Raw genomic sequence first — 26,088 nt, forward strand, 5'->3', positions numbered from 1 at the left:
TGCAGGGCACGGCCGAGAAGAGCACCACGCGTTTCCACACTGGTCGTCACCAGGTGGGCCCCAGTAGGTGTTCACTGGATGTTTGTGGACTGAATTCCTTCGTCATCATCACGGTCACTCATGTTTGAATGCCGGCCACAGCCCCCAGCGTGGGCTAACCCGCTTTGTCATGCTCTATAGTCTGAGATAGTTAGTATCTCCTCAGTGCTTTAAAAACAGAGGTGCTTTTTTTTTTCCCCTTAGGTGGGTACAACGTTTGTTTATTCTACTGTGCCTTTCATCTGAATTGTATTTATTTTTTTGAACAATATAGTCACCCTCCTCAAATAGTACAAAATGACATGTAGGGAAAAGTTCCCTCTTACCGCTGCCCCACACGTACCCAGTCCCACTCCCCAGAGGCAGCTAGTATTTTAGTCTCTGCCTCTCCTTTTTTTTTTTTAACAATATTTTAAAATAATTTTTTTAAGTGATAAAGTTCAAACAAGTGAAAACCAAGTTGTCTTTCTACTTTTTTTTGTTGTTCAGTCTCCTGATTTCTCTCTCCAGAGACAACCGTAGTCACAGGGTTTCCCCAGCTCCTTCTGGAGATGTTCTCAACTGGCGGTGATTTCACCCCCAGCCTGGGGACAGTTGGCAGTGTCTGAAGACATTGCTGGTTGTCATGCCTGGGAGAGGGGGTGCAGCTGGCATCTAGTGGTTCAAGGCCAGAGATGCTGCCAAATATCCTATAATGCCCAGGGCTGCCCCCCTACAGCAAGGATTTATCACCGGACAAGAGTGCCAAGGAGGGACTTCCCTGGTGGTCCAGTGGTTAAGACTTCGCCTTCCAATGCAGATGGTGCAGGTTCAGTCCCTGGTCGTGGAACTAAGATCCCAGATGCCTCGAGGCCAAACAGCCAAAACATAAAACCGAAACCATTATTGTAACAAATTCAGTTAAGACTTTTAAAGTGGTTCACATCCAAAAAATCGTAAAACAGTGGCAAGATTTGGAACCCCTGTTGCATGTATATATGAACAAATACAGACGTGCGCACATACCCTCTGATGTGCAGATGGTGGGTCCATCCCATGCTGCCCTGCAGAGCCGGTGTTACCGCTGCATCTTGAAACATACCGGCAGGTGTGTCTGAGCTGGCTCTCCAAGGCGGTGTGGGTACCCTGACTCCTCAGGCCGTTCCTTTGGACGTCAGGCAACAGGGTGGGGTGGCCAGGCCACCCCCCGACAGCCCAGTGCCTTCTGATGCTTGCCGCCTGGCATGACTCCATCGGTCTCTGGCCCGAGCAGCTTTTCCTCCCCAGTTTCCACACCTCCCAGCGCCGCCCTGGAATTCTTGGGCACTCAAACCCACCACAAGGGGAAGAGCTCATTCCATGGGTGGGATCTCTGCGTGGCTGACCCTTTGCCAAGTCCCCGACTGGAACAAGGCCTGCTGGCCACTTCCTCCCTGTAACTGAAGGGCTGGACCAGGGCCTCCTGGTCTTATCGTAATCGGATTTGACACCAAAATGCCTGCGGAAAGAAAAGAGGGTGCGGGTTTGGCGCTCCCTTCCCACATTGCTTCACTTCAGCCCGATTTGGCTTCAGGCGGCCAGGAGGGACAGTTGCGCTTTAACGCACTTCTTTCTGCCAGCGAGCAGCCAGCCAAATAGGCAACAGTCTGAAAGGAGGGCCCGCCCCTAGGAGGAGAGAAGTCCAACTCGTTTCTCCTAGATGTGACCCTTTCTCTGGATTTTGCATCACTGGGATTGCCGCTAAGACGAGGCTTGTGCAGTAGCCCAACCTCGTCATTTCAGGTGAAGGAAGGATGAGGTTGAAAGTCTACATGCTTTAATGCAAATCCTTTTTTTTTTCCCTCCTTCGCCAGGTCTTCCTAATTATACATCATGCACCCCTGGTGAACTCGTTAGCTGAAGTCATTCTGAACGGCGATCTGTCTGAGACATACGCTAAGCCCGAACAGGATGTTCAGAGAAGCTGTGTAAGTCATTAGTGGGGGGACTGTCTCAAGACCCTGATAAGACACGTGGTTCATTTTGTTCACGTGTGTTTCTCTCAAACCAGAGACCAACATCCTGCCCGTTACAGCACTGCTGACGTGTAAGCTGGTCTGGGATTCAGGGGACCTCATTGGTCTTGACATACCCAGAAGAATCTGGGGTTGGGTACCAAGAGTGGATTTGACTGTGCATGTGTTATTGAACTTGGAATCGTCCTGTTCTGGGCTTCAGGCTGTGTATCTGTGGGGCACGGTTATTGGGGCAGAATGAGAGAATGCTTTGTCTGAGGCCCTGCTATCTACAGAAGCTGGGCAGGGAATATCTGAATGACACAGACCCTGTGAGAGGGCAGGAGGGAGCGGTGGGGACTGTGACAAATTGGAGAATGTGTGTCCTTCGTGAGCAGTTACAGCTCACCCCCGCCTGAAGTCCTTCTGCAGTTATGTGGATAAAATGCACTGTGGGCAGGTCCTCTCATGGCTCTGGAGATGCTAGAAAGCTGCATTCTGAAGCCAGTACTCCCATCACCAACACGGCCTGAACGGCATGTTTATGGTTTGTCACGTTTGTGCGTTTGGTGCTCTGCTGAAGGGAAACTCCAATCAACTGGGGCGATGACTTCTCCCGAGGCTTTCCCTGCTTGGCCCTGTGTCTGGCCTCCCTTCCCCCCTCCCATCCTGCTCACTCTGTCTTGGTGCCTCTTGCTTGGTCCCCAGAGTGCCCTGTGCTTTCCCTCCACATCTGTGCTTGGAAGGCCCTTGCTCCCAGTTCTCTCTCATCCAAGGTCTTACCTGTTCAGAGCAGGCATCTTATCTGCTGTTGACTCTTGTGGGTGTCTGAGATGAGCAGTGCTCACACAAAGGCCCTGTCTCTGCAGCCGTGTTCTCAGGCAGTCGGTGCACAGGTGATGCAGCCGGGCTTACCCTTGGACAGTCAACTCTGTTGTCACATCTGAGCGAGTGGGTGGAGTGTGGTCCTGGAGCGTGAAGGGCCAGAACTCCATGGAGTGCAATTATACAAGGCCCCTGCCCTTCTGGTTTTCCTGGTTTGCAGTGTCTTGGCCAGGCCACTGTGCTTTTTAAGGGAAATCAGAACCTCTGAAAAGGTTTCCAGAAACCTCTGTCCTCACTGGTGGTGGCGTTAGTTCAGCTGAATTGAATGAGGTCTTTTCATGGCCCCTGTCTGGCCTGTCCTTCAATTTGTTCAAGAAGTATTTATTGCACCCTTTCTTTAGATCAGGCGTTGTGCTAGTTCTGGTAATACACGAAACCTAAATAGCCCCTGTCATGCCGGGGCTTTATGACTCCACAGGAGGGCCAGGACGTTGATAAAACTTACAAACAAGGCTACTATTTCAGGTATTAGAAATGCTCCAAAGGGCAAGAGTAGTGTTTGATGAGAGGATTTAACTTGGAAGTGATGAGGGAACAGAAAGGACTCCCCTAGTGGTCCATGATGTGACAACACGTGGGCTGGAGAGCGTGGACCTGACAGCGTTAATACTGTTGATACCACTGGAGAGATTTCTTTGCAGCTTTCTTAAACTCTCTTTTGCTGAGTAAATGCAAGTTGCAGAACAGAGAGGGAAGAGTCAGCAGGGTCTCCAGGCAGGACCCCTCCAGCCTTGGGGTTGCCCTGGGAAAGTCATTTCACCCCATTTAGGGAACAGCGAATGTCAGTTCCACTCGGGAAAGCTGTGGTGAGGATGGGGAGAAGATAGATGTAAAGTGTCTGTCAAGTGCCTGACAGGTTGCAGTCTGGCCCTCAGAACTGTTTGGTTTGGTCTTCATAGTGTTAGAAAAGTTTATGAATCGCCCCCAACTCTAAAATTTGGGAGGTTTCACATAAAAACCCAGATTTCAGGATGGTCTTAACAGTCTGTAGATCTGGTCCCAGTTGTGCCTATGTTCCTGTAAGAAGCTCCTCAGAGGCCACCCCCTGCCCCCATCAGACGAGTCCTGTGTCGGCCATCATTTGTCCAGTCCCCACGCAGCCAGCTGGTAACTCACACTACAGTTATGTTAATAACAGATGAGAATGTAGTGGGTTCTTCAGACTTCCTTCTGCCACGTGATTTCTAGACCCCAAGATCACCACTAACTGCAGTTAGACTTAGTGTTCTAAGAGGTGAACCCAGAGACTGTTGGGGTGCTTGGGTTTGCAGGGCTTTTCATTGAAATTGATGGACATGCAGTTGCAGGAAATAAACCATAGCGATCTGTTAACCTTTCCCTAGTTTCCCCAGGGGTGACGTCTTGCAAAACACTAGGACAGTGTCAGAAAGCAGGATATTCACATGGTACGTGGCATTTGCAATTAGAGTAAAAGCAAATGGCATGGAAGTTGCTGACTACCTCTCGGCTTCGGATTCCCACTTTAGTTGAACCTCCGATCAGCAAGATTATCTCTGAGATTCGTTCATTTTCCCAAGAGCCTTCTCTTCTCCCGCCTCCATTGTGATAGACACACAGTTCTCCTGGCGGAGACACCTGAACTAAAAATGAAACGCTTTTGTGTCTGTAAAGACTCACCAGCCCAAGTGAAAGTGTCAGCCTTCTACTTCCGGTTATTACCTTTCCCTGAGTGTGAAATCGAAGTCTGTTGCATTTTGACGACTGCTGTTGAAAATCGGGAAGGGCTTCTCTCAGCAACAACTTGTTTGACAGCAGTCCTGGTGAGATTTACCTCCCTTCCCTCCAAGCAAGAACAGACTCCTATTGTTTCCTGCCTGACTCGGATGTGGTTTGATCATACTTGTTTTAAGTTTCTTGGTCTTTTATAACCTACTTTCTCCTTCCCGTAATTTGTTAGATAAGTTACTGGTATTGCTTCATTTTACCAGCAGACCTTTCACAAAACCAAACCAAAATTGAAGAGAGAGAAGCAGAGGGGAGAGCAGAGTTACTTGAAAAGTCTGTAATTTAGGGTTAAATTGAAAACACATCAGCATGCTTAGATAGACGTCTAATTGGAATTCATCTGTGCATTAAAACCATATGGTCCCCGCGAAGGGATAACTCTGTCTGTAACTCTAATGCAGAGCAGATAGTTTTCTTGTCGGGGGAAACGAGTAAGAGAACACTCATTCTGAAACTGCCAGCATCTCATTACTTCTGCAAAGTGAACATACAGATTAGATTATGGGATGTGCATCATTACCCGGAGGTACTTTTTTGTTTCTGAAGGGACTTTTTTCATCCTGGGTTTCTGTGGAGTTGCTTCCTTGGTTTTGCATTCATTCATAGAGAGAGGTGCTGGTGCCCAGGAAAGACACGGCCCCTCGCTCCGCACTGGGCTCCCCAGCCCCGCGAGGACAGTGGATCCTGTCTTGGAGATGCCTCTGTCACCTGTGCTGACCCAGGACTGGCCAGAGATGCCTGGGGGTCCACCACAGCCCTGAGTGGCTCAGTGGGTGACTGGTGGCAGGGTCACAAGGCCTCCTGTGATGTTCTTCTTGACTCTCAGAACCTGACCCTCACAGGGCACCTTCTCTTTGCTCAGGGGGCGGTTCCCCATTCTGTCTGATGTGGTGGATTCTGAGCTAGGCTGCCTGGGCCCCTCAGTCCCGGCTCCTTGTCTTACTAGGTGTGTCTGGGGTAAGTTCATCCACCTCTCCGGGTTTCCATGTCCTCACCTCTCTAATCAGAATAACAACCGTGCGTTTGCATAGAGGATTAAATGCAGCACATGCTCAGTTGCTCAGTTTTGTCCGACTCTTTGCAACCCCATGGAATGGAACCTGCTAGGCTCTGTAGAGTGCCCATTGGAAGGACTGATGCTAAAGCTGAAGCGCCAGTCCTTTGGCCACCTGATGCGGAGAGCCGACTCATTGGAAAAGACCCTGATGCTGGCAAAGAGAGAAGACAGGAGGAGAAGAGGACGACAGAGGATGAGATGGTTGAATGGCATCATTAACTTAATGGACATGAGTTTGCGCAAACTCCAGGAAAATAGTGAAGGACAGGGAAGCCTGGCATGCTGTAGTCCATGGGGTCGCTAAAGAGTCAAACACGACTGTGCAACTGAACAACAAAGTGTTTATTCACACAAAGTGTTTATTCACAACAAAGTGTTTATAGCACACATCAGGGCCTAACTAGCAGATGCTAGCTTCATAGTGGTCTGAGTTTCTGAGGCTTCAGAACAGCCCCGCATCCGCTACCTCCCTTGTTGGGGTGATTAATACAGAGGCATACTCAGTGCTCCCCAAATGGACAGGCCCTGTGACTGGACACAGGGCACAGAGGGTCAGGTGTTGGCAACGATGACGATGATGACAGCAACGATGGTGGCTCGGTTTTGAATGTTGCCGAGTAGTGTTGGCGTCTGAGCCTCTGCATGCATCTGGGCCTACAGCTCAGCTGGCCCTAGGTCCCTCTCTGGAAAGTGTGGAGGAACTCAGTTCAGTTCAATTGCTCAGTCGTGTCCAACTCTTTGCGACCCCATGGACTGCAGCATGCCAGGCCTCCCTGTCCATCACCAGTTTACCCAAACACATGTCCACTGAGTCGGTGATGCCATCCAGCCATCTCATCCTCTGTCGTCCCCTTCTCCTCCTGCCTCCAATCCCTCCCAGCATCAGAGTCTTTTCCAATGAGCCAACTCTTCGCATGAGGTGGCCAAAGTATTGGGGTTTCAGCTTCAGCATCATTCTTTCCAATGAATACCCAGGACTGATCTTTAGAATGGACTGGTTGGATCTCCTTGCAGGCCAAGGGACTCTCAAGAGTCTTCTCCAACACCACAGTTCAAAAGCATCAATTCTTTGGCACTCGGCTTTCTTCACAAAAGCCCTCACATCCATACATAACCACAGGAAAAACCATAGACTTGACGGACCTTTGTTGGCAAAGTAACGTCTCGGCTTTTGAATGTGCTATCTAGGTTGGTCATAACTTTTCTTCCAAGGAGTGCCTTTTAATTTCATGGTTACAGTCACCATCTGCAGTGATTTTGGAGCCCCCCAAAATAAAGTCTGACCCTGTTTCCGCTGTTTCCCCATCTATTTGCCATGAATAATGGGACCAGATGCCATGATCTTAGTTTTCTGAATGTTGAGCTTTAAGCCAACTTTTTCACTCTCCTCTTTCACTTTCATCAAGAGGCTTTTTAGTTCCTTTTCACTTTCTACCATAAGGGTGGTATCATCTGCCTATCTGAGGTTATTGATATTTCTCCCAGCAATCTTGATTTTTGCTTATGCTTCTTCCAGCCCAGTGTTTCTCATGATGTACTCTGCATAGAAGTTAAATAAGCAGGGTGACAATATACAGCCTTGACGTACTCCTTTTCCTATTTGGAACCAGTCTGTTGTTCCATGTCCAGTTCTGACTGTTGCTTCCTGACCTACATATAGGTTTCTCAAGAGGCAGGTCAGGTGGTCTGGTATTCCCATCTCTTTCAGAATTTTCCACAGTTTATTGTGATCCACACAGTCAAAGGCTTTGGCATGGTCAACGAAACAGAAATAGATGTTTTTCTGGAACTCTCATGCTTTTTCGATGATCCAGCAGATGTTGGCAATTTGATCTCTGGTTCCTCTGCCTTTTCTTAAACCAGCTTGAACATCTGGAAGTTCAGGTTCACATATTGCTAAAGCGGAGGGACTGACTGGCACTAAATTCACGCGCTTGACTGGCACTGATCAGAGTGGGAACAGAATTCTGGGGCACAAGAGGCTGGTTTATCCCCAAATGAGGGTATCCGCCATCCCTCAGTAGGCACCAGTTCAGCCAGTTGGGACGGTCTCCAGATGATTCTCGGGGGATCCAGAAAGGCGAGCACACATCTGAAATGCTGGCCGCCAGTTCTCCACGTGATACCCGTCCACCCTGGGAGCTGGACGCTCTGCTGGCAGAAGGCTCCGCTGGGATGTGGCTCTTGGAGCCTGAAGCTGAGGAAGCATCAGCTGGGCTTCTCTGGCTTGTGTGTTTGCAGGAACAGAGCGTCCCTTCATCACTGGCTTGGTTCACTGCTGCACAGCTGGCCAGGCTCGAATCAGATGGCAATGGAGCCCTCACCGGGGACTGAATGCATCCAGTGGATGAGCCCCCTGCAGCTGGGATTGCAGTTCCCCCGCATCTTTCAGTGCCCCTGACCTTTCCTGTGACACCCGCTGCAACCAATGCTGGTACCAGTGCACGCACATTCTTCCTGAAAGTGATTGGCTTCTGGGAGGGTGGATTGGGAACACCAAAGGGGAAAAATAGACTGATATATGTAAATCAAGGGCCTTAGCTGGCACAGTTGCAAGTACTCACACAAAGAACTGGACTCTCGTGCATTCTCCCTTTTGGTGGGTCTGCCGTAGTCCAGCCCATCATCCCTTGATAGAATTACAGCTCCCAGGCGCATCCGCTGCCTGCAGGGTCCTGCGTGTGGCAGCGCTGACTCACTGGTGAGGGCATGTGACAGAAGCAGAGAAAATCCAGGGTGCAGCATGTCCCACGTAGGACCCGTCGCCTCTCCTTTCCTGTGGAAGCAGAGGCTGCTCAACTGTCCAAAGCCCCGTGGCATGGAGGCTCTTGGAGATGTGGCCTGCAACCACGTGGGTGACTGACCTGAGGGGCTAAGTCCTGCTCCAGGGAGCAGAGAAAGGACGGCCGTGGCCTGGAGGAGCTGATAAACAAGGCAAAACACAGTGGGCAAAGCGAGGGTGGAGGGGGCGTGGAGAAGTTTCTGTGACTCGGGCCTGAGCTAGCTCCTCTGTCTGCCTGGCAGCATGACCCGGAACGGGCTGGGGCGGCCACCAGGCTGGAGATGGCTCAGAGGGGTGAGGCAGTGCCAACACCCAGCTGAATGGAGACTTCCCCTAGTCTGCATTTTTTCCATTTTTCCGCTGAAATCAGGAAAATCGAGAGTGGGGACAGGAAGAGGAGGGCACCTACCACTTCTGTGCCCTGGGGCTTCATGTTTATCAGCAGTCAAGTCCCTTTGGGCATTTGAGTTTTTTAACTAGATTCTGAGCTCCTTGAAGCTGGATTCAAGCTGTTTATTCATTTATTCAAAACATAATTACTGGGTGTGTGCCAGCCACTGTTCTAGGCATTGGAGAGACACCAGGAACAAAACAAAGACCCCCTAACCTCTGGGAGCTTCTCTTGTAGTGGGAGGAGAGAGAGGAACCATGAAACTATAGTGAACAGCAGAGCAGAGAAGACTCTGGTGAGTCCCTTGGACAGCAAGATCAAACCAGTCAATCCTAAAGGAAATCAACGCTCAGTATTCACTGGGAGGACTGAAGCTGAAGCTCCAATACTTTGGCCACCTGATGTAAAAAGCTGACTCGTTGGAAAAGATCCTGATTCTAGGAAAGATTGAAGGCAGGAGGAAAAGGGGGCGGCAGAAGATGAGATGGTTGGATGGCATCACCAACTCAGTGGACATGAGTTTGAGTAAGCTCTGGGAGATGGTGAAGGACAGGGAAGCCTGGTATGCTGCAATCTGTGGCGTCTCAGTTGGACACGACTGAGTGACTGAACAACAACAAAGAACGTCTTCGGATGTGAGACAAACTCAAGAAAAGCAGCTGCAGTGAAGCAGAGAAGGGAGGGGATGTGCTCTGGGGCTGGGGGGCGCACCTCTCCTTAGGGTAGCCTCAAGGGGAAGGTGACAGGGGAGTACAGATTTTAAGGAAATGAGGGAGTGGGTCATGGAGAAGTCTGGAGGAAGAGCTTTTGGGTCAGAAAGCATAGCCAGTGCAAAGGCCCTGAGGCAGGAGTGTGCCTGGTGTGTCAGGAACAGCAGAGAGCAGTGTGGTGAGGCAGAGTGTGATGAGGGTGAGGTGTGGGGTGGGGAATGAGGGTCCGAAGCAGATGCACCTTTCAAGCCGTTGGAGCACTCTTGAGTTTACACTGAGGGAAGTGGGAACACCCTAACCTGGGAGTCCGTGCTGTTTAGCATGGTTCCTGCAGGAAACTTCAGTTATCTTGAAATAACCCATCTCAGCAGGGACACAAGCACCACATCTCTAATGAGCAAGAAAATCCCATCCTGCTCAGCACCAGAGTCCTCCATCCAGGAAACTGGGCTTTGCTGGGGTGGGGACATGTGTGCTTCATTCACATGCAGGCTGGGGGGCTGCATGTCGATGAGAACAAGGCCCCCTGGTTACTTCCCTCTCTGGGTGCTCAGCGGTTTATTGACAGGCGATTGCAAGCGTCCAGCCTCAAGTCCCCAGGCTTCTTCTGCTTCCGGCTCTTTTGCCATCATTTGCAATGAGATTAGGGTTCTGGGCCAAATGTTTCAGGTCACTGAGAGTCACCACTATTTCACAATTCATTATTTTTTAACAAGATGTAGTCAAACATTCCTCCTAAAGAAATACCAGCTAAGTGCTTGGTTTATCACTGTTTCATCAGATGATAAGATATTTTATTTTGCATGAGTGTTGAACATGCCTCTTTAATCATAAATATCTTGGGATTAATATCTTTGGATTAATTCACGCTACAAGCATTTATTAGCTCTTCATGGAGTGCCAGACACAGAATCAGAGGGCCAGAATAGGCAGTGCTTGGTTGAGAAGGACAGAGAAGTTGGTCAGGGTAGGGGGCCGGGGGATGGGCAGCACCCTGAGGTTGCTTTCTAAGTAGTCCCAGCACCATCTCAACATGACCAGCTGGTTCCCACAGAGGCCAACACTGGGGTGTGTGTGTGTCTGTGTCTGTGTGAGTCTGTGTGTGTGTCTGTGTGTGTCCGTGTCCCTGTTTTGGGTGATGCCTCGGCTGCTGCGACACTCGCTGATAATTGGCCGATGGTGGAGAAGAAAGCCAGGCTCCTCTTGTTAATGGAAGTGGCCTGTTAGCTCTTCATGTTTCGCCCGCCTCGGGTTTTATTTTCCCCTTTGAGCTTGGCTATGCTGCCCAGTCGCCCCGCTGATGTCACCGCAGTTGTACATTCTGGACGCGTGTGTGGGCTTTGGCTCAGCAACCCAGGTCACTCAGGGTTTGGCATGTAACACACACACCCATACATCACCCCGGAGTTGATTCCATGAGACGTTCGCTTGCTGATCACCCCGTTCTGGAATGAGTGTAGGGCTGTTTGGTGGCAATGAGCGACCCTGCTTCCTATGCAGCTGGTTGCAAAGCCACGTGCTGTTGGTTACGGTGGACATAAACCCGAGTCACCGTGAACTCTCCCCACCCCACCCGCCATGACATTTGGAGCTCTGTGCATCTGAGACAAAAATGGAAAAAATTGCACATTGTGTGGCTTCCCTGGTAGCTCAGAGGTAAAGAATCCACCTGCCAGTGCAAGAGACCCAGGAGATGTGGGTTTGATCCCTAGGTCAGGAAGATCCCCTGGAGAAGGAAATGGCAACCCACTCCAGTACTCTTGCCTGGAGCCTGGTGGGCTACAATTCATGGGGTCACAAAGGGTGGGGCATGACTGAGCGACTAAGCACGTGCATCCCTAATGCCCGTTGGGTCAGAGGGCCACCTGAAAAGTGATGTGATGTGTGGACTGTCCCAAGCAGGGCTGCCTGCTCCTCTGGGCAGTGACTTGGGCACGGCAGGGTCTTTACATCCACCTTTTGAGAGGCTGGCCCCACACTGCGAGGCTCTGCTGGTGCTTGTGGGTAGGGCTGGACGCTTGAGCTTGGCAGCAGGATGGTTGAGCATGTGATGGGGGGCAGTGCTGAAGCTACACTTCCCAGGTGCAAACCCTGGCATTGCCTCTCAAGAGCGGTGACTTGGAGCAAGCCCCTCCCCTCGGCAGCCCCCTCCCCGCCTATGTTATTTGGAGGATAAAGGAGTCCATCGATATATGTCAGGTGCCCAGAGCATTGCTGGGCATGCTTCCTATGGTCACTGGGTGATAGTAATGGTTATTATTACCTGAAAAAAATAAATAAAACAAGAAAGCGTGCTGCTACCCCTAGGCACCTCACAGGAGCCCTGCAGGAAAAGTGTCAACATGAGGCTCGTTTAATGCATGTGGAAACCGACGCCCAAAGGGGAGAAGGCCGTGGGTAGGGTGTGTGGGCCAGTGGGTGGGGCTCCGACCATTCCAGTGCCCCATGGATCTCACCCTGCCTTTGTGCTGAGCATCCCGCAGGCCCAGCCCTGGAGGCTGGAGGCCTAGGAGGGGCCCAGGAGCTCTTTGGGGAGCTGAGTCTAAGCCACTCACAAACCAGGAAGCCAGCAAACAAAGTTACTAGTTTGATTGGTTTTGAAAGGCTAGACCCCCTCCCCTACCAGCTCTCCCATCCCAATGATCTATTTGCCCGGAGGTGGAAGGTGAATAAGTATCTCTAGAGTGCCTCTCTGTGGCAGACGTCGTGCGGGCGTTTCTGTGCCTCTGTGGCAGAGGTCAGGCGGGCATTTTTGTGTTCAGCATCTCGCTTCAGCCCGATGGCGGCATGTGATGGAGCTGCTGCTGTCCCTGTTTTTCAGACGCGGGAACTGAGGCGTGTTGGGTGAGGCTCACTCAGCCAACAAGCGGGTCTGAGATCTGGGCTCAGGTCTGCCCTCATGTTTCGTGGGTTTTTTCCTTAGTCCTCATGACCTGTCTCCTTTTTTGGGGGGCAAATCTGTCTCCTGGTTCCCAAGTCCCTTAGCAGAGCTGTTTGAACAGAAGGATGCTAGTTGCTTCCTCAGAAGGTGAGTGGGCTAGGCCCGGGAGAGCCTGGAGGTTCCCCTCTCAGCTTGACCACGATAACTGCTCCCACAGATCCAGACAGAATTCTAGGCCATGTCGCCCGCCCTTTCCCTTACCTGCCCCTTCCAGCCTCCAGCCTCTTTCCCTCGCCTTTCCTTCTCAGTCAGATTTCTTCCCTGGCCTGCCTCTTGTCCCCTTGCTGCCTCCTCCCCGCTCTCCTCCGTCACTGAGGAGCCCCACAACACCCACTCAGCAGGTTGTCTGTGCCGAGGCAGGGGCCCCGCCACCTGTTCCCAGGACGTGAGCATCGTGAATACCTTCCTATGAACTGCTAGCTGGAGAGGCCACCTGGCCGGCCAGCGGATGCCACCTAGGAGCTGGCCCAGCAGACTGTGCCCCCGGGCACCGCCACCGTCACCGGCACACCAGCTCCAGGTGGCCCTGGCCTTGGCAGAAATAAAGGTGACTGCCCGGAGCTCAGAGCCGCCCTGCCCAACATTCTCCTCTCCTCCCGAGTGTTCCAGTAAACTGCCAACACTCAAGCCTCGGACTAGTCATTTCCTTCTCCACAAAGGCCTCTCCAGTAACCACCCCCACCCCGCCCACCTACCCCTGTCCTGGCACGGTTCCCCACCCCTTCCTCCATGCCCCCAGTGTGCTCTGTTTTGTGTCCGTCCTTGTGGCACGCTCAGCAAGCAATACATCACAACTCCTGGCTGGACTGTGAGCTTCTAGCCCAGTGCCTGGGGTTTCGTCAGGGCTTAACCCCGCTGGAGACTGCCGCGAAGCCAGCTACCCACATCATCTAATTTGCTCCTCGCTTATATTTAGGGCATTGCGACAATCTGAATTCACTGGAAATCCTCTCGGTAAACAGTTTTTAAATTGAGAAATAACATGAGTAAAGTGCATAAAAGTGCAGTGATCTTTGCTGTACTGCTTGATGGCTTTGGACCAGTGGTTACATTCATGTGTACAGGTGCCCCTCGCTTTTGGAAAGTTTGCCTCTCTCTAACCAAAGTCCTTGCTACAAAAGACTGAAAGAAGCCCAAAGAGGCTTTTCACTTTTAGGCAAAAGGCGAAAAGGGAAATGAGGTGCACACTGGCCCTGCAGCAGCTGCTCAGCGGCAGTGCGCCTCCCGAGCAGCCCCGCCACCATCGGCACCTGGGGGTCAAGGCCCGGGGCTTTGAGCTGTGGCTGTGAGCATCCGGGCTTCATTCCCGTTTAGTCTGTGTGCCTGTCAGCAAGATGTGTCCTAAGGTAATAGCTTCTTCGCTTCATCCTAGCTTACAGAGGGTCTCGTAGGACGGCTCTACTTTCAGATCATGGGGGAAGCTGTGATTCAGGTCAAGAGAAAAGCACCTCTGACGTCCCCTGCAGCTCCTTCTCAGTCTATAACCAGCACCCCCACCCCCACCCCTGCCCCTTCCACCAGCGGATCACCATTCTGACTTCCAGAGGTGCCTTTTTAAAAGTTTTTTTCTTTTTTTTTTTTTTCAATTCAATTGTGAAATACCTACAGCAAATACTATTTATGATGGATGAACCATTTTTAAATATACAATTTGGTGGCATTAGGTACATTCTTTAAAGGCATTCTTTACATTTTAATGGCACTGCTAAACAACTGAAAGATACAGAAGCGACTACAGTAGAAAGTGAAAGTTTCCCTGACCTCAGTATCTTCCTAAAAAGGAACCACCGTTTTCAGTTTGTGTATCCTTCCAGACCTTGCTCTGTGTACTGTCATTGGTCAATACCTGTCAGCTCAGGAAAACCTGGTGTATATGTACGTGTTCTGAGTCGGCAATTTTTTAACTGTAAATAGAATCCTTGATTGGTTGATCACAATGGGGTCTTGCTGGTGTGGTGTGTGTCGGGCTCTTTCTGGTGCGGGGTGTGTTGGGGCCTTTCTAAGGGGCGCACCCAGACCTAGTGGAGGATGTTCTGTTTGCCCTCTGTGGCGTCAGTGGTTCTGCCTCTCCTCCACTCAGATGCCTGGGCCTTGCAGGTTCCAGTCCTTACTCCTGACCCTCTCGCTGTGCTTGCAGACCCTGTTCTCAGATCCCACAGCCCCTGAGAGGCCTTAGTTATCACTGACCCCTGGGGAAGTCACTTTTCTCCAGTATTTAACTTTGAAGCAAGGACCAAAGGTCGGAGGCAGGCAGGTTGGTGGAAGGTGTCATTAACCAGCAGGTGGGGGCAGATGCTCTCAGGAGAACTTAGACCTCTAGGTCACCCTTGAAGTCACATATCTGGCCTTCAGCTGCCTCTGACCCCAGATGCCAGCCTAAACGTGCAGCCACGGAGCCCACAGCCCCCCTGCTGCATCCCCTACTCGGGTACAGGCAGCGTCTCGGAGTCAGCAAGAAGGGTCCCCTGACTCCACTCTTTCTGTTGCTTGGGTTCCAGAGCCCTGTGAGGTGAGCCCTGGGTGAGTGAAACCTGAGCCTTTGGCCTTTGGGAAATGTAGACCTTGTATGCAGGAGGCTTGTCTCCGAGACATGGATGCTGTGCTTTCTTTATGGGAAGATAAACCCAAAGGCCTTCTGATTTTTGACTCTGATGGGGGCTTTCCCGTTTCTTCTTGTTGGTCCCTTGGTGCTGGCTCTTCCACTAAGTTCAGCTACTGAGGTCTTAGGCTCCTTTCTTCATCCACCCTCATCCACCCACCTCAAACTTTCTTGTTTTCTTCTTGATCTCCCCATCACGTTGGATGTAGTTTGGTACAGGCCACCATTCAGCAGCCTGTCAAGGCCTGCTCTGGTCCAGACACCTGGTTTAGGACGAGAGCTCACTGGGGCATGAGATGGCTCTTCTCTCAGGGGCTTTCTGGGAGAAAGGTCATCTGGAGTTGTCCAGTAGAACATGAAGATTCCTGCGAGGCCTGACAGCCAGAGGCCCTTGTAAGAAACAGCAGGAATGATACCAATCCCAGCCCACACTTCCCAACCACTGTCAGCTTCTCCATAGTAATGATTGGATCTTTTATTTAAAATAATTTTACTAATTTTTGACTGCTGGATCTTTGTTGCTGCATGGGTTTTTTTTTTTTTTTTTATGGTGTGCAGGCTTCTCAATGGGGCAGCTTCTGTTAATGTGGAGCAGACTCTGGAGTACAGGCTCCATAGTTATGACACACGGGCTTCATTGTTCTGTGGCATGAGGGTCTTCCCAGATCAGGGATCAAACCTGTCTCCCCTGCATTAGCAGGTGAATTCTTTACCACTGAGCTGCTAGGGGAGCCCTTATGGGATCTTGATGTTGTTAAATTATTAAGCAAAACAAAATCAGGCTTTTTAAATATAGAAGAAAATAAAATCTACAACTCCAATGTCCAAATGATCCCTATTGAATATTTGCAAAAGTGAATTGCATACATGATTAGAAATTTCAAACCAGACAGAAAGATACAGAAATGAAAAACTTAAAGTTCGTGTCCCACCTTGTTTCTTTCCCCAAACAGGAAATTCTAATATATTACTGTGCAGCTTTCCAGGAAAAGTTGTGTTTACACCATCATGAAGCTTTACCTAAAAAGGGACCCTGCTTTGTTTCCAGTTCTTGCATTTTTTTTAATCCAGAGGCTGTTTCTGCATCAGTAGATTTAGGTATAAAAAGACCTCAGTCTTTTTATATCCACGTGGATTCCCACTTTATAGACAGACCATAATTACCCAACCAATCCCCTTTAGATGGACATTTAGGTTATTTCCAGCTACTTACTGGGTAGGTTGTGTTTTAAAGGTTTGAAATTTCCCTGGTAAGCATTCTTCCCCCTCTTACCTCCTCAACACCTGATCATCAAGAAAAGCAGATCCCTTGGAAAGTTTTAAATTCATTTTCACAGTTGATTTTTTTTTTCTTTCATGAAGTCAGGAACAGGAAGGTAACTATCTGTCTGTTGGTTGCTTGTTGCATGGCCAAGCTCTGAAGGAACTTTCTCTCTCCTTTTTTAAATAATATATTTTGCTTCCAGTGACTTTTTAAAAAAATTTATTTTTGGCTATGCTGGATCTTCGTCGTTGCATGGGCTTTTTCTCTAGTTGCGAAGAGCAAGGTCTACTCTCGAGCTGCGGTATGCAGGCTTCTCGTGGCGGTGTCTTCTCGGGGAGCTCTAGTCTCATGGACTCGGTAGCTGCTGCACATGGGCTCAGTAGTTGCGGTTCCCAGGCTCTAGAGCACAGGCTCAGTGGTTGTGGCGCACAGGCTTATTTGCTCTGTGGCCTGAGGGATCTTCCTGGATCGGGGATCGAACCCGTGTCTCCTGCATTGGCAGGCAGGTTCTTGACCACTGAGCCACCCAGGAAGCCTGAAGGAGCTTTGCATCCATGATTTCCTTTAGCTCCAGGAGGCCAGAATTACTGCCCCATGGTTTAGAAGGAGCCAGGAACTGAGAGAGGCCTCATTGCTCACGAAGGTTCCAGCTGGCGTCCACAGCACCGTGACCAGCCCTGGACCTTATCCACCGCTCCTCCTCTCCTAGTGCGGCTGGTTGTCCTGGACATCTGAGTCCACCCAGAGCTCAGGGAGTGCTGTCTGCATCCATCTATGTGAATTTTCGCTCGAAGCTTCTGACCGAGTGGTGGTTTGCTCTGCGTGGGGTCTCACTTTTCTGTTTCTGAAACCTTCAGTTGTGTGTGGCGTGCAATTCCCTGGGAGTGAGTGGTAATCAGAGGAAGCAGTCGCTTCATCTTAGGGCCCTAACCTACCAGGTCTGAGTCCTTCCAGAAGGGTGAGGACCATCCAACGCTGCGTTCCGTCACGCAGCATCCTAAGTGGGCTCTGATGGATGCTGTCTGTCAAGAGGTGCGCGCCTGGAACGCTGCTGTCTCTGGGCTCTCCATTCTTGGCATCTGTAACGCACTATCGGCTTCCTGGACAGTTGAATCATGTCTCAATTTTATCTGTTTTTGTGGATGAATAATCCAAAGTAGGTAAATAAAAATTAATGTCTGGGTTTGGATACTAATTTAACTTTCAATTAGGTTTTGTTTTGAGCATTATTGAAATTAATCTGTGTTCTTAGAGCACATTCCTCTTATTGGCAGGGTACGGTGGCCCCCAGAAGACAGTAGGTAGTTGTTCGGGATAAATTCAGATGGATAGACCGAATCGAGATAATGGAAAAGTTTGCTTTCAAACGTTTCTGTTTTTCAATGACAAAGTGATGTCTGGATATCACCTGGACCCTGCAGGGAGAAAAACTCTTCGATCAGAATCCTGCCCTGAACAGATGAGGGACGAGTTTTGATCCTTGCTCCTTTCTGGACCTGGTTCATTGGCATATAAATACTATTTAAAGGGTGCTAAGCAGGGACTAAGGTCCGTCTAGTCAAGGCTATGGTTTTTCCTGTGGTCATGTGTGGATGTGAGAGTTGGACTGTGAAGAAGGCTGAGCGCCGAAGAATTGATGCTTTTGAACTGTGGTGCTGGAGAAGACTCTTGAGAGTCCCTGGGACTGCAAGGAGATCCAACCAATCCCTTCTGAAGGAGATCAGCCCTGGGATTTCTTTGGAAGGAATGATGCTAAAGCTGAAACTCCAGTACTTTGGCCACCTCATGCGAAGAGTTGACTCATTGGAAAAGACTCTGATGCTGGGAGGGATTGGGGGCAGGAGGAGAAGGGGACTAGAGAGGATGAGATGGCTGGATGGCGTCACTGACTCGATAGACGTCTAAATGAACTCCGGGAGTTGGTGATGGACAGGGAGGCCTGGCGTGCTGCAATTCATGGGGTCGCAGAGTCGGACACGACTGAGCGACTGAACTGAACTGAACTGAACTGAAGCAGGGAACTGAGTTTGAGCTCCTGGTGAAGCATTATTATTTTAGAAGAGCCTGGGGCTTTGGGATTGGGCTCTCGCAGAATCGAGAGCCCAGATTCTGACTCTGCAGCCAGTAACTGTGTGACATTGGGCAAGTCACCTAGCCCTTCTGGGCCTCATTTTCTCATCTGTAAAATGGGATTGATAATCTCTATATCTCATGGTTGCTGTAAGGATTGAGACAGAGCTGTGGTTTCCACACTGCAGGGTATGAACTATGGTGACACACAGGCCCTTTTCTTTTCTCTTAGAAACCTTTGGACTTTTTAGGGAAAAACCTCTTCCTTGGGGGCAGGTTTCCTTTGGCGATGAGCTTTAACTCATCACTCATACCTGTTAGGCTCCCCTTCTAAAGAGAGCCAGCAATCTGGTTATATCCAGCTCACCTTGCTTTTTCTTTTCTATTTTTATATTAGCGAGGCACAGTGGTGTTTCATTTCTGTTGTGATATATAGTTCCTCTTAAAATAAATATATTTAAATTGAAAGTTAACAATGACATCAGTGCGCTGTGGTGGAGACATAAATTGTGCAGATTGTAAGTGGTTTTGAATCCCAGCTCTGTCACCTCCTGGCTGTGTGGCCTTGGGTGGGTCATGTAACATCTCTGAACTTCCATTTCCTCGTCTTAGCATAACTATTATTCTCTGGGGGTTTTGTAAACTGTTAAGTGAGATAATGTAGTCAGAGCCCTTAAAACACCATTGGGCACATAGAAAGTACCACCAAAGTATTAAAAGTGTGTTTCTGACCTTTGGGAAGCATGGAGCCGGTGTGGGTCAAGGGCACAGTGACTTGGGACTGTGGGCAATAAATAAATGGTAGCTGGTGCTATTGTTTAGATTATTTAATAGTGATGATGCGAAGAGCTGACTCATTTGAAAAGACCTTGATGCGGGAAAGATTGAGGGCAGGAGGAGAAGGGGGCGACAGAGGATGAGATGATTGGATGGCATCACCGACTCAATGGACATGGGTTTGGGTGGACTCCAGGAGTTGGTGATGGACCAGGAGGCCTGGTGTGCTGCGGTTCATGGGGTGGCAAAGAGTCAGACACGACTGAGCGACTGAACTGAACTGAGTAGCGGTAATGATCAACGAAGACATAGAATTTGCTGTACTGAGGGGAATTTCTTGGGGCGGAAACCCTCAGACAGCTCCATAGGAGCCAGTGAGACCCCACTGTTCAACCTGTCCATTGTCTTGGTTCAACTTTCCAGGCCAAGCCGAGCATTCGGTGTTTCATTAAACCCACCGAGACGCTAGAGCGGTCCCTTGAGATGAACAAGCACAAGGGCAAGAGGCGGGTGCAAAAGAGACCCAACTACAAAAACGTTGGGGAGGAGGAAGACGAGGAGAAAGGGCCTGCCGAGGATGCCCAGGAAGACGCCGAGAAGGCTAAAGGTACAGAGGGTGGTTCAAAAGGCATCAAGACGAGTGGGGAGAATGAAGGTGAGTGCACGCGCCACCGCCAGCCTGCCCGCCGGGCCGTCCTGTGTCTGGTCCCCCGTGTGTGTCCCTGGGTGCGCCTGTCATTCCAGACACCTGTGCCCCTCACTCTGCACAGCCCGCTCTTTGGTGACACTGTGGCCAGATCCACACAGGCCTGGGCAGCCTGGAGCGAGGCCCTTCCTCTTATCCCCTGCCCTGTTTCCCGTTTGCCAAAAGAGAGTGTTTACTTTGTTATTAAGAGAATGAAATGGGCTGATGCACGTAACATGCTCAGAACAGTGCCTGGCCCATGCCATAAGTGTCTCCCACTACTATTATTTCATAACTACCGTCATTATTATTAATAGTATGGTCATCTTTATCATTTTTGGTGTTCTTCCTTATAATCCCGATGACCCAGAATGATGATTTTTTGACCGAAATCGTTATTGCCAGTGCACTGCAGGAAGAAAAATGGCCCAGGGCTGATGAAATTAGATGCTTTTCATACGATTATGGTTTGGGGGGAATCAAATATCAAATGCAACCCCCCAGATTCTTACATTAAGATTTTTTCCAAGCCCTCATCTGTTTAGAGTGAGGCGCACTGGTGTTCGGTGCACTGGGGTCAGGAGCAGAATCGTTCTGTCCTCTTCTCTGCCCTTGTCGAGGACGATTCTGGTTTCCTTTTCACCTCCCTCTTGTTTAGACACTAATGCCTCCATCTGGAGAGCATTGTCAGCCCCGGGGAAGAAGCAAGTTTGAGCTGTTGCTTGTGTCATGGGCCGGGCTTGCAGCCACACAGATGGGGTCTCTGGCCACGGCCCCGGGCGCTCAGGGTGGAGGAGGTGATGGGGTCAAGTGAGGTGGGAGCTCTGCTTGCCAGAGGGGAGCTTCCAGCACACCTCCTGGGACAGATCCGGGCTCTCCCCAGCTCCCGCCTGCCTTCTGCTCGGGCGTGGGGGGAGCATCTCCTGTGAGCCCTCCTCTGGGTCCTGGGCTCACAGCAGCTCCTCTGCAGCCAGCTCGCCAGCCCATCAGCCTGGACTGTGCGAGTCCAGGCGCCCAAAGCTGGAAAATGGAGCCGCTCAGTAAATCAGTTGACTGGGAACTCATTTGTTTGGGGGAGTTTGCTGCAATTATGCAGCCAAAACCTGCCCCCATCCCCACCCCGCTGGCCCCATTCTGATGATCTTGGCAGCTCTCTGCGAATGCCACGATCATATTTCAATGAATATAACCCAAGTGTCTCCCTGCTGCCATCAGCCCTCTTTTTAGGCTGAGATCTCCAGCATGCTTTTTTTTCTGTCCAAAGTGTGCAGTAAGCATCTTGGTTTAGGAATTCCTTTCTGGTTCAGAAACCCTTTGCCAACAAATATCACTGTGGCGGGGAGGTGAGGGGTGGACACAAGGTAAGCCATACTTGTTTGCTTATTTGCATCATTTTTACTTTTTGGTCTAACTGGGGAGAAACTTGTCTGCTGAAACTTTTGGTTTAGCTGTCCTGTAGCCACCCTGGGGGGAAAATGGACGACTTCACCCCATTTTGTACAGTGTGTTCTCGTCAATTTTGTTTTGGAAAGATGCTGCCTCTTTTTGTTCCAGTCCTTTTAAGGGCTGCTGCCTAACCAGGCCAGGGCTGTGACTAACCATGGTGTGGACAAGGGCAGGCTTGGCCTCAAACACACAATCCAGTGACTCAACTGGCAGCCTAGTCCTGGCTCACAGGGGCTGCAGCAGCTCTGCAAGGCTGCCGTCCCCGCTCCCTGTTGGGATCCAGGGGGTGGGGGGTGGGGGGGAGCTCCCTGCAGGCTGAGCCTGCCCTGTGCAGGGGGCACAGGGAGGCATGTTCACCAGCCTCCAGAACCCTGTTTCCCAGGTGGTTACTCAGCCAGGTTGTGTCAGGCAGGGCCCAGAGGAATTTCCCGAAAGACTTTGCTTAGATGTTTGATGCCAACTTCAGGCTCCAGTGGAGTGTGGTTCTCCATGGCCCCCTCAGCTTTGTAATGCCCTCCTGTTTTCCTGGCCCAACTCATTGTAAATAAATACAACTTTTGCAGGCCCATCCAGCAAAGAGACACCTAACTGGGCAGCAACAGGTGTACTCTGGGGCTCTTTGAATTGTTTATTTGACTTCTCAGTATTCTCGTGTTTGAAGGTGTGGCCACTGGGTGCTCTCTCCTTAGACTGTCTCTGTGTTTAGGTGAAACCACACAGCTGTTAATTCCTGTGACTTGGAAGGGTGTTAGGCGCATTTTCTCACTTGGTTTCAAGCCAGAGGACAGTGTCAATGGGTAGATGGGAGATGTGACTTACAGTCCTGTCTCACCAGCCAGACCTACGTGTGCCTTGGAGGGTGTCCCCAAGCTCTGGATGTCATTGTCCTCATCTGGAAATTGTGACTCTAGGAAGTTTAAAGACTTTTTTTTTTTTAAAACATGAGGATATGTTAGGATTCTTGTGGTTTTAAGATTTAGGTATTCAACTCAGACTAACTCAAGCAGAAAAGGCAGTTATTGTCAGTCTAACTGGGAGGCCCAGGAGGGGCTGGACTCGGGTGCATAGATGACCATCAGCAACTCAGGGCCCACATCCTGCCAAGCCACCAAGTAGAGAGAGCGCTGCAACTGAAGCCTGGGAGCCGAGGCTCACTGGTGCTGGTGGACCTGGCTTGCCCACCCTGCAGAGGGATGGCCAGCACTGATTGGTCAGGCCAGTTGTGCATCTGCCCTATGTTACGCCCTCAGAAAGAAACACATTCGTCAGAAGAAGGAGGTGTGGGTGCCGGGCTCACAGAAACAGCAGGTGCTCTCTTAGAAAACCATACTATTTCTGCGTACTCCTCCATTTACCTCAGGCCAGCTGCTCCCTTCCTCTGTCTTTTCTTGTTTTCTTTTCCATTCCCTTCCTGTTTTGTGGCTGTTTTCTTCTCCCAGATATTTCTCTGTAACATGGTGCCTCTCACATTGTCCCTGGACCTGGTGAGGTGTTTGAGAGCCTTGGACTTCTTGAGTAAAGAGATGCTGGCCCCAGCTCCCCCTGCATACCCCGTCATCCCCACTTCAGCAGTGAACTCTTTACTTAAAAAGGCGGCAGAAAGCATAGGAATAAAAAGGCATGTGGTCACAAGTCACAAGTCTGCCATGACCTGATTTGAATGTGGCATCGACTTGTTTTTTTTTGACAAAGGCAGCACCCAGAATTCACACCTCCTCCACTTTTAAGCCCAGACAAGGAAGTTGTGTGAAATGAATGTGCAGCCCTGGACCCTTTACTCCCATCCCCAGTTTGCAGAGAAATATGCTCTGCCTCAGGTCCCCAGTGATGGGCAACTCATTCTGAAACCAAAAAAAAAAAAAAAATCATAGGACCTTTTAATTTTTAGAGATTGAGTGCTGAAAGGAAGACCAGAGTGCCCTGGTCCCCCTGGCCAGAGGAGTGTGCACCCAGATGCTCGTTCATGTCTTAGCCTACCCTTCAATCTGATACGACAATCATTTCTTTTTGGATTCAGTTAAAGCAGTAACTTGGACATGAGTTTGGGTGAACTCCGGGAGTTGGTGATAGACAGGGAGGCCTGCCGTGCTGCGATTCATGGGGTCGCAGAGTCAGACATAACTGAACGACTGAACTGAACTGAAAGCAGTAACTTAATAAGTGGACCTGAGACAAGAGAATGAATTGTTTTAATTCCTTGGTTGAAAAATATGGGAAAATCGGCTTTTTGCCTATAAGGAAAGGTAGCCATCAATTTCCTGGCCTGACCTTCACATATGACTCCTCTCTTGAATCCCTGCAAGGGCATGGAAGGAGCAGGACGGGAGTGGCTGTGAGCCTGCTAGGTTGGCTGGGAGTTAAGGAGTCCCAAGCTTGGCTTTATTTTTTTTTCCCCCTTCTGAAGTCTCTACTGAAATGAAATTGAACATTCTGGCCTCATTTTTGCAAAGCCAGAGCCAACCCCAGGCCTAGAAGTTTTCTGATGAGGGCACGCCAAGGACTAGGTATCAGGAGGTCGAGGTCTGCATCCCAGACACCTATGACTCTGCCCCAGAGCTGCTGTGTGACACTGGGCAAGTCATTGCCCATTCTGTACTTCTTTACCCACAAGGGACCTGCGCGATACCAGCCCTCAGGTTGTCAGAAATGAGAACCTTTAGTGCTTCAGCATTTAGCAGGTGACACATGACCACCAAATAGGAGCCCTGGCAAGACAGTGGAGCGAGGGCCCCAAAGTGGGACTTGAGCTTGGTTGGGGGGACATATGCTTGATCACCCTGGCGAGTTTCTTTGGGTCCTATTTCTCTGTTAATTTCTATAATGAACAGTGAGGTGGTTGAGTATGTGTATGCGTGTGTGTGTGTGTGTGTGTTTCTGGAGCAGGGCATGGGAGAGGGATGGGGAGGCTGCGCCACTGGGATACAGAGGTGTGGGGGCACCAGCTTTTCCAATGGGCTTAACTAGTATAAGGAGAAGGATTAGAGGTCAGGTTAGATAAATCCTCTGGAAAGCAACTTCCCAGGGAGAAAAAAAAAATTCTGAATTCAATCTTGTGCAATCCAATGAATAGTAATAAAAAAACGCAAAGGAAGGGGTACCACAAATACTCAGCACTTACGCGCTGTGTCATTGCCAGGCACTGCTGGCCTCTTGGAATTCTGCTCCAAAGCCAGTCAACAGCATGCGGTCCTTCCCATATCTCCTAGGTAACCAGCAAGGGCATCCTTCTCCTCCTCTCCATAACCTTCTTTCTAAGGCCTTCTTATCATCCCTTGCCCCTCTTTTTATCATCTGGCCTCACTGTGATGGCTGGAACACTGACCGCAGAGGGCAACTGAGAAAATCCTTGCGTTTGTCAAGTCAAAGACTGTTGGGAGGTCAGGCCTGCCATTTCCCTGAAAAGCACTTCATTTACCAAATATTAATCAGATTAGAATGCCCATCACCCTGGGAAGTTAATGAATTATGGCTGTTATTTAAAAAAAAAAAAAAATCCACAGTGACAGAGTACTGGGAAAGCTTAGGGGTTTGGCCAGAGTTGTCACATCAGGGGACAGAGTCCTGAGAGTCCGCGGGCCTCTCCTGCTCGTTCAGCGATTCGCACAACCATTACTGCCTTCCAGCCCCCAAACACTTCATCCTCCCAAAGCAAAACCCTGCCCGCTAAACATCTCCCTGTTCTCCCTCCCTCCTGCCCCTGACAGCCTCCACCCTGCTTCCTGGCTGATGCATTTGACCACTCTAGGTGCCTCATATAAGTGGAATCAATACAGTGTTTGTCTTTTTGAGACCAGTTTCTTTCACTGAGCATCAGGTACCCGAGATTCATCCGTGTTATAACGTGGCAGGATTTTCTTCCTTTTTAAGGCTGAACGATATTTCATTATTTGAATAGACTCCATCTGGCTTTTCTTTTTTAAATTTCATTTATTTTAATTGGAGAATGGTTAGTGTACAATATCGTGATGGTTTTTGCCATACATCATTATGAATCAGCTACAGGCACACTTGTGTCCCCTCCCTCCTGAGCCCGCCTCCCGCCCATGCCTCCAGGTTGTCGCAGAGCACCGACCTTGGGTGTCCTACATCATCCATCAAACTCCAAGCGCTCTCCATGTTACATATGGTCATCTCACATCAGCCCTCCCTCTCCCTCTCTTACTGATACCAAAAATCTGTTCTTCGTGTCTCCTTTGCTACCCTGCACATTAGTACCTTCTTTCTAGATTCCATATATATGCGTTGCTGCTGCTGCTGCTGCTGCTAAGTCGCTTCAGTCGTGTCCGACTCTGTGCGACCCCAAGATGGCAGCCCACCAGGCTTCCCTGTCCCTGGGATTCTCCAGGCAAGAACACTGGAGTGGGTTGCCATTTCCTTCTCCAATGCATGAAAGTGAAAAGGGAAAGTGAAGTCGCTCAGTCGTGTCCGACTCTTCGAGACCCCATGGACTGCAGCCTACCAGGCTCCTCCGTCCATGGGATTTTCCAGGCAAGAGTGCTGGAGTAGGGTGCCATTGCCTTCTCCTATATATGTGTTAGTATATGATATTTGTCTTTCTCTTTCTGCCTTGCTTCACTCAATGGTCACCTGGGTTGGTTGTACCTTTTGGCTGCTGTGAATGTGGATATGCAGACACTATTTTCCTGAAGAGGTTTTTGTGGAAACAATAGAGGCTAAGCAAGGTCCAGGGCTTCCGAAGGGGCTTGCCGAAGCTGGAGGAGCT

General features: G+C 50.0%; 1 protein-coding gene across 7 annotated transcripts in view; it reads left to right on the forward strand.

Annotated features, from left to right (window-relative positions):
* Window positions 1-26,088, forward strand: part of CLEC16A (C-type lectin domain family 16 member A) — a 236,784-nt gene that overhangs the window by 44,200 nt on the left and 166,496 nt on the right. For 5 of the 7 annotated variants that reach the window (XM_018040268.1, XM_018040272.1, XM_018040269.1 and 2 more), the window contains 2 exons: window positions 1,872-1,985; window positions 19,658-19,889. In XM_018040268.1, coding sequence (XP_017895757.1) covers window positions 1,872-1,985; window positions 19,658-19,889 — 346 coding nt within the window. The remainder of the gene's footprint in view (window positions 1-1,871; window positions 1,986-19,657; window positions 19,890-26,088) is intronic. The other 2 variants (XM_018040271.1, XM_018040270.1) reach the window with 1 other exon arrangement.

This window comes from Capra hircus, chromosome 25 (genome assembly GCF_001704415.2).
Source record: "Capra hircus breed San Clemente chromosome 25, ASM170441v1, whole genome shotgun sequence".
Lineage (NCBI taxonomy): Eukaryota > Metazoa > Chordata > Mammalia > Artiodactyla > Bovidae > Capra > Capra hircus.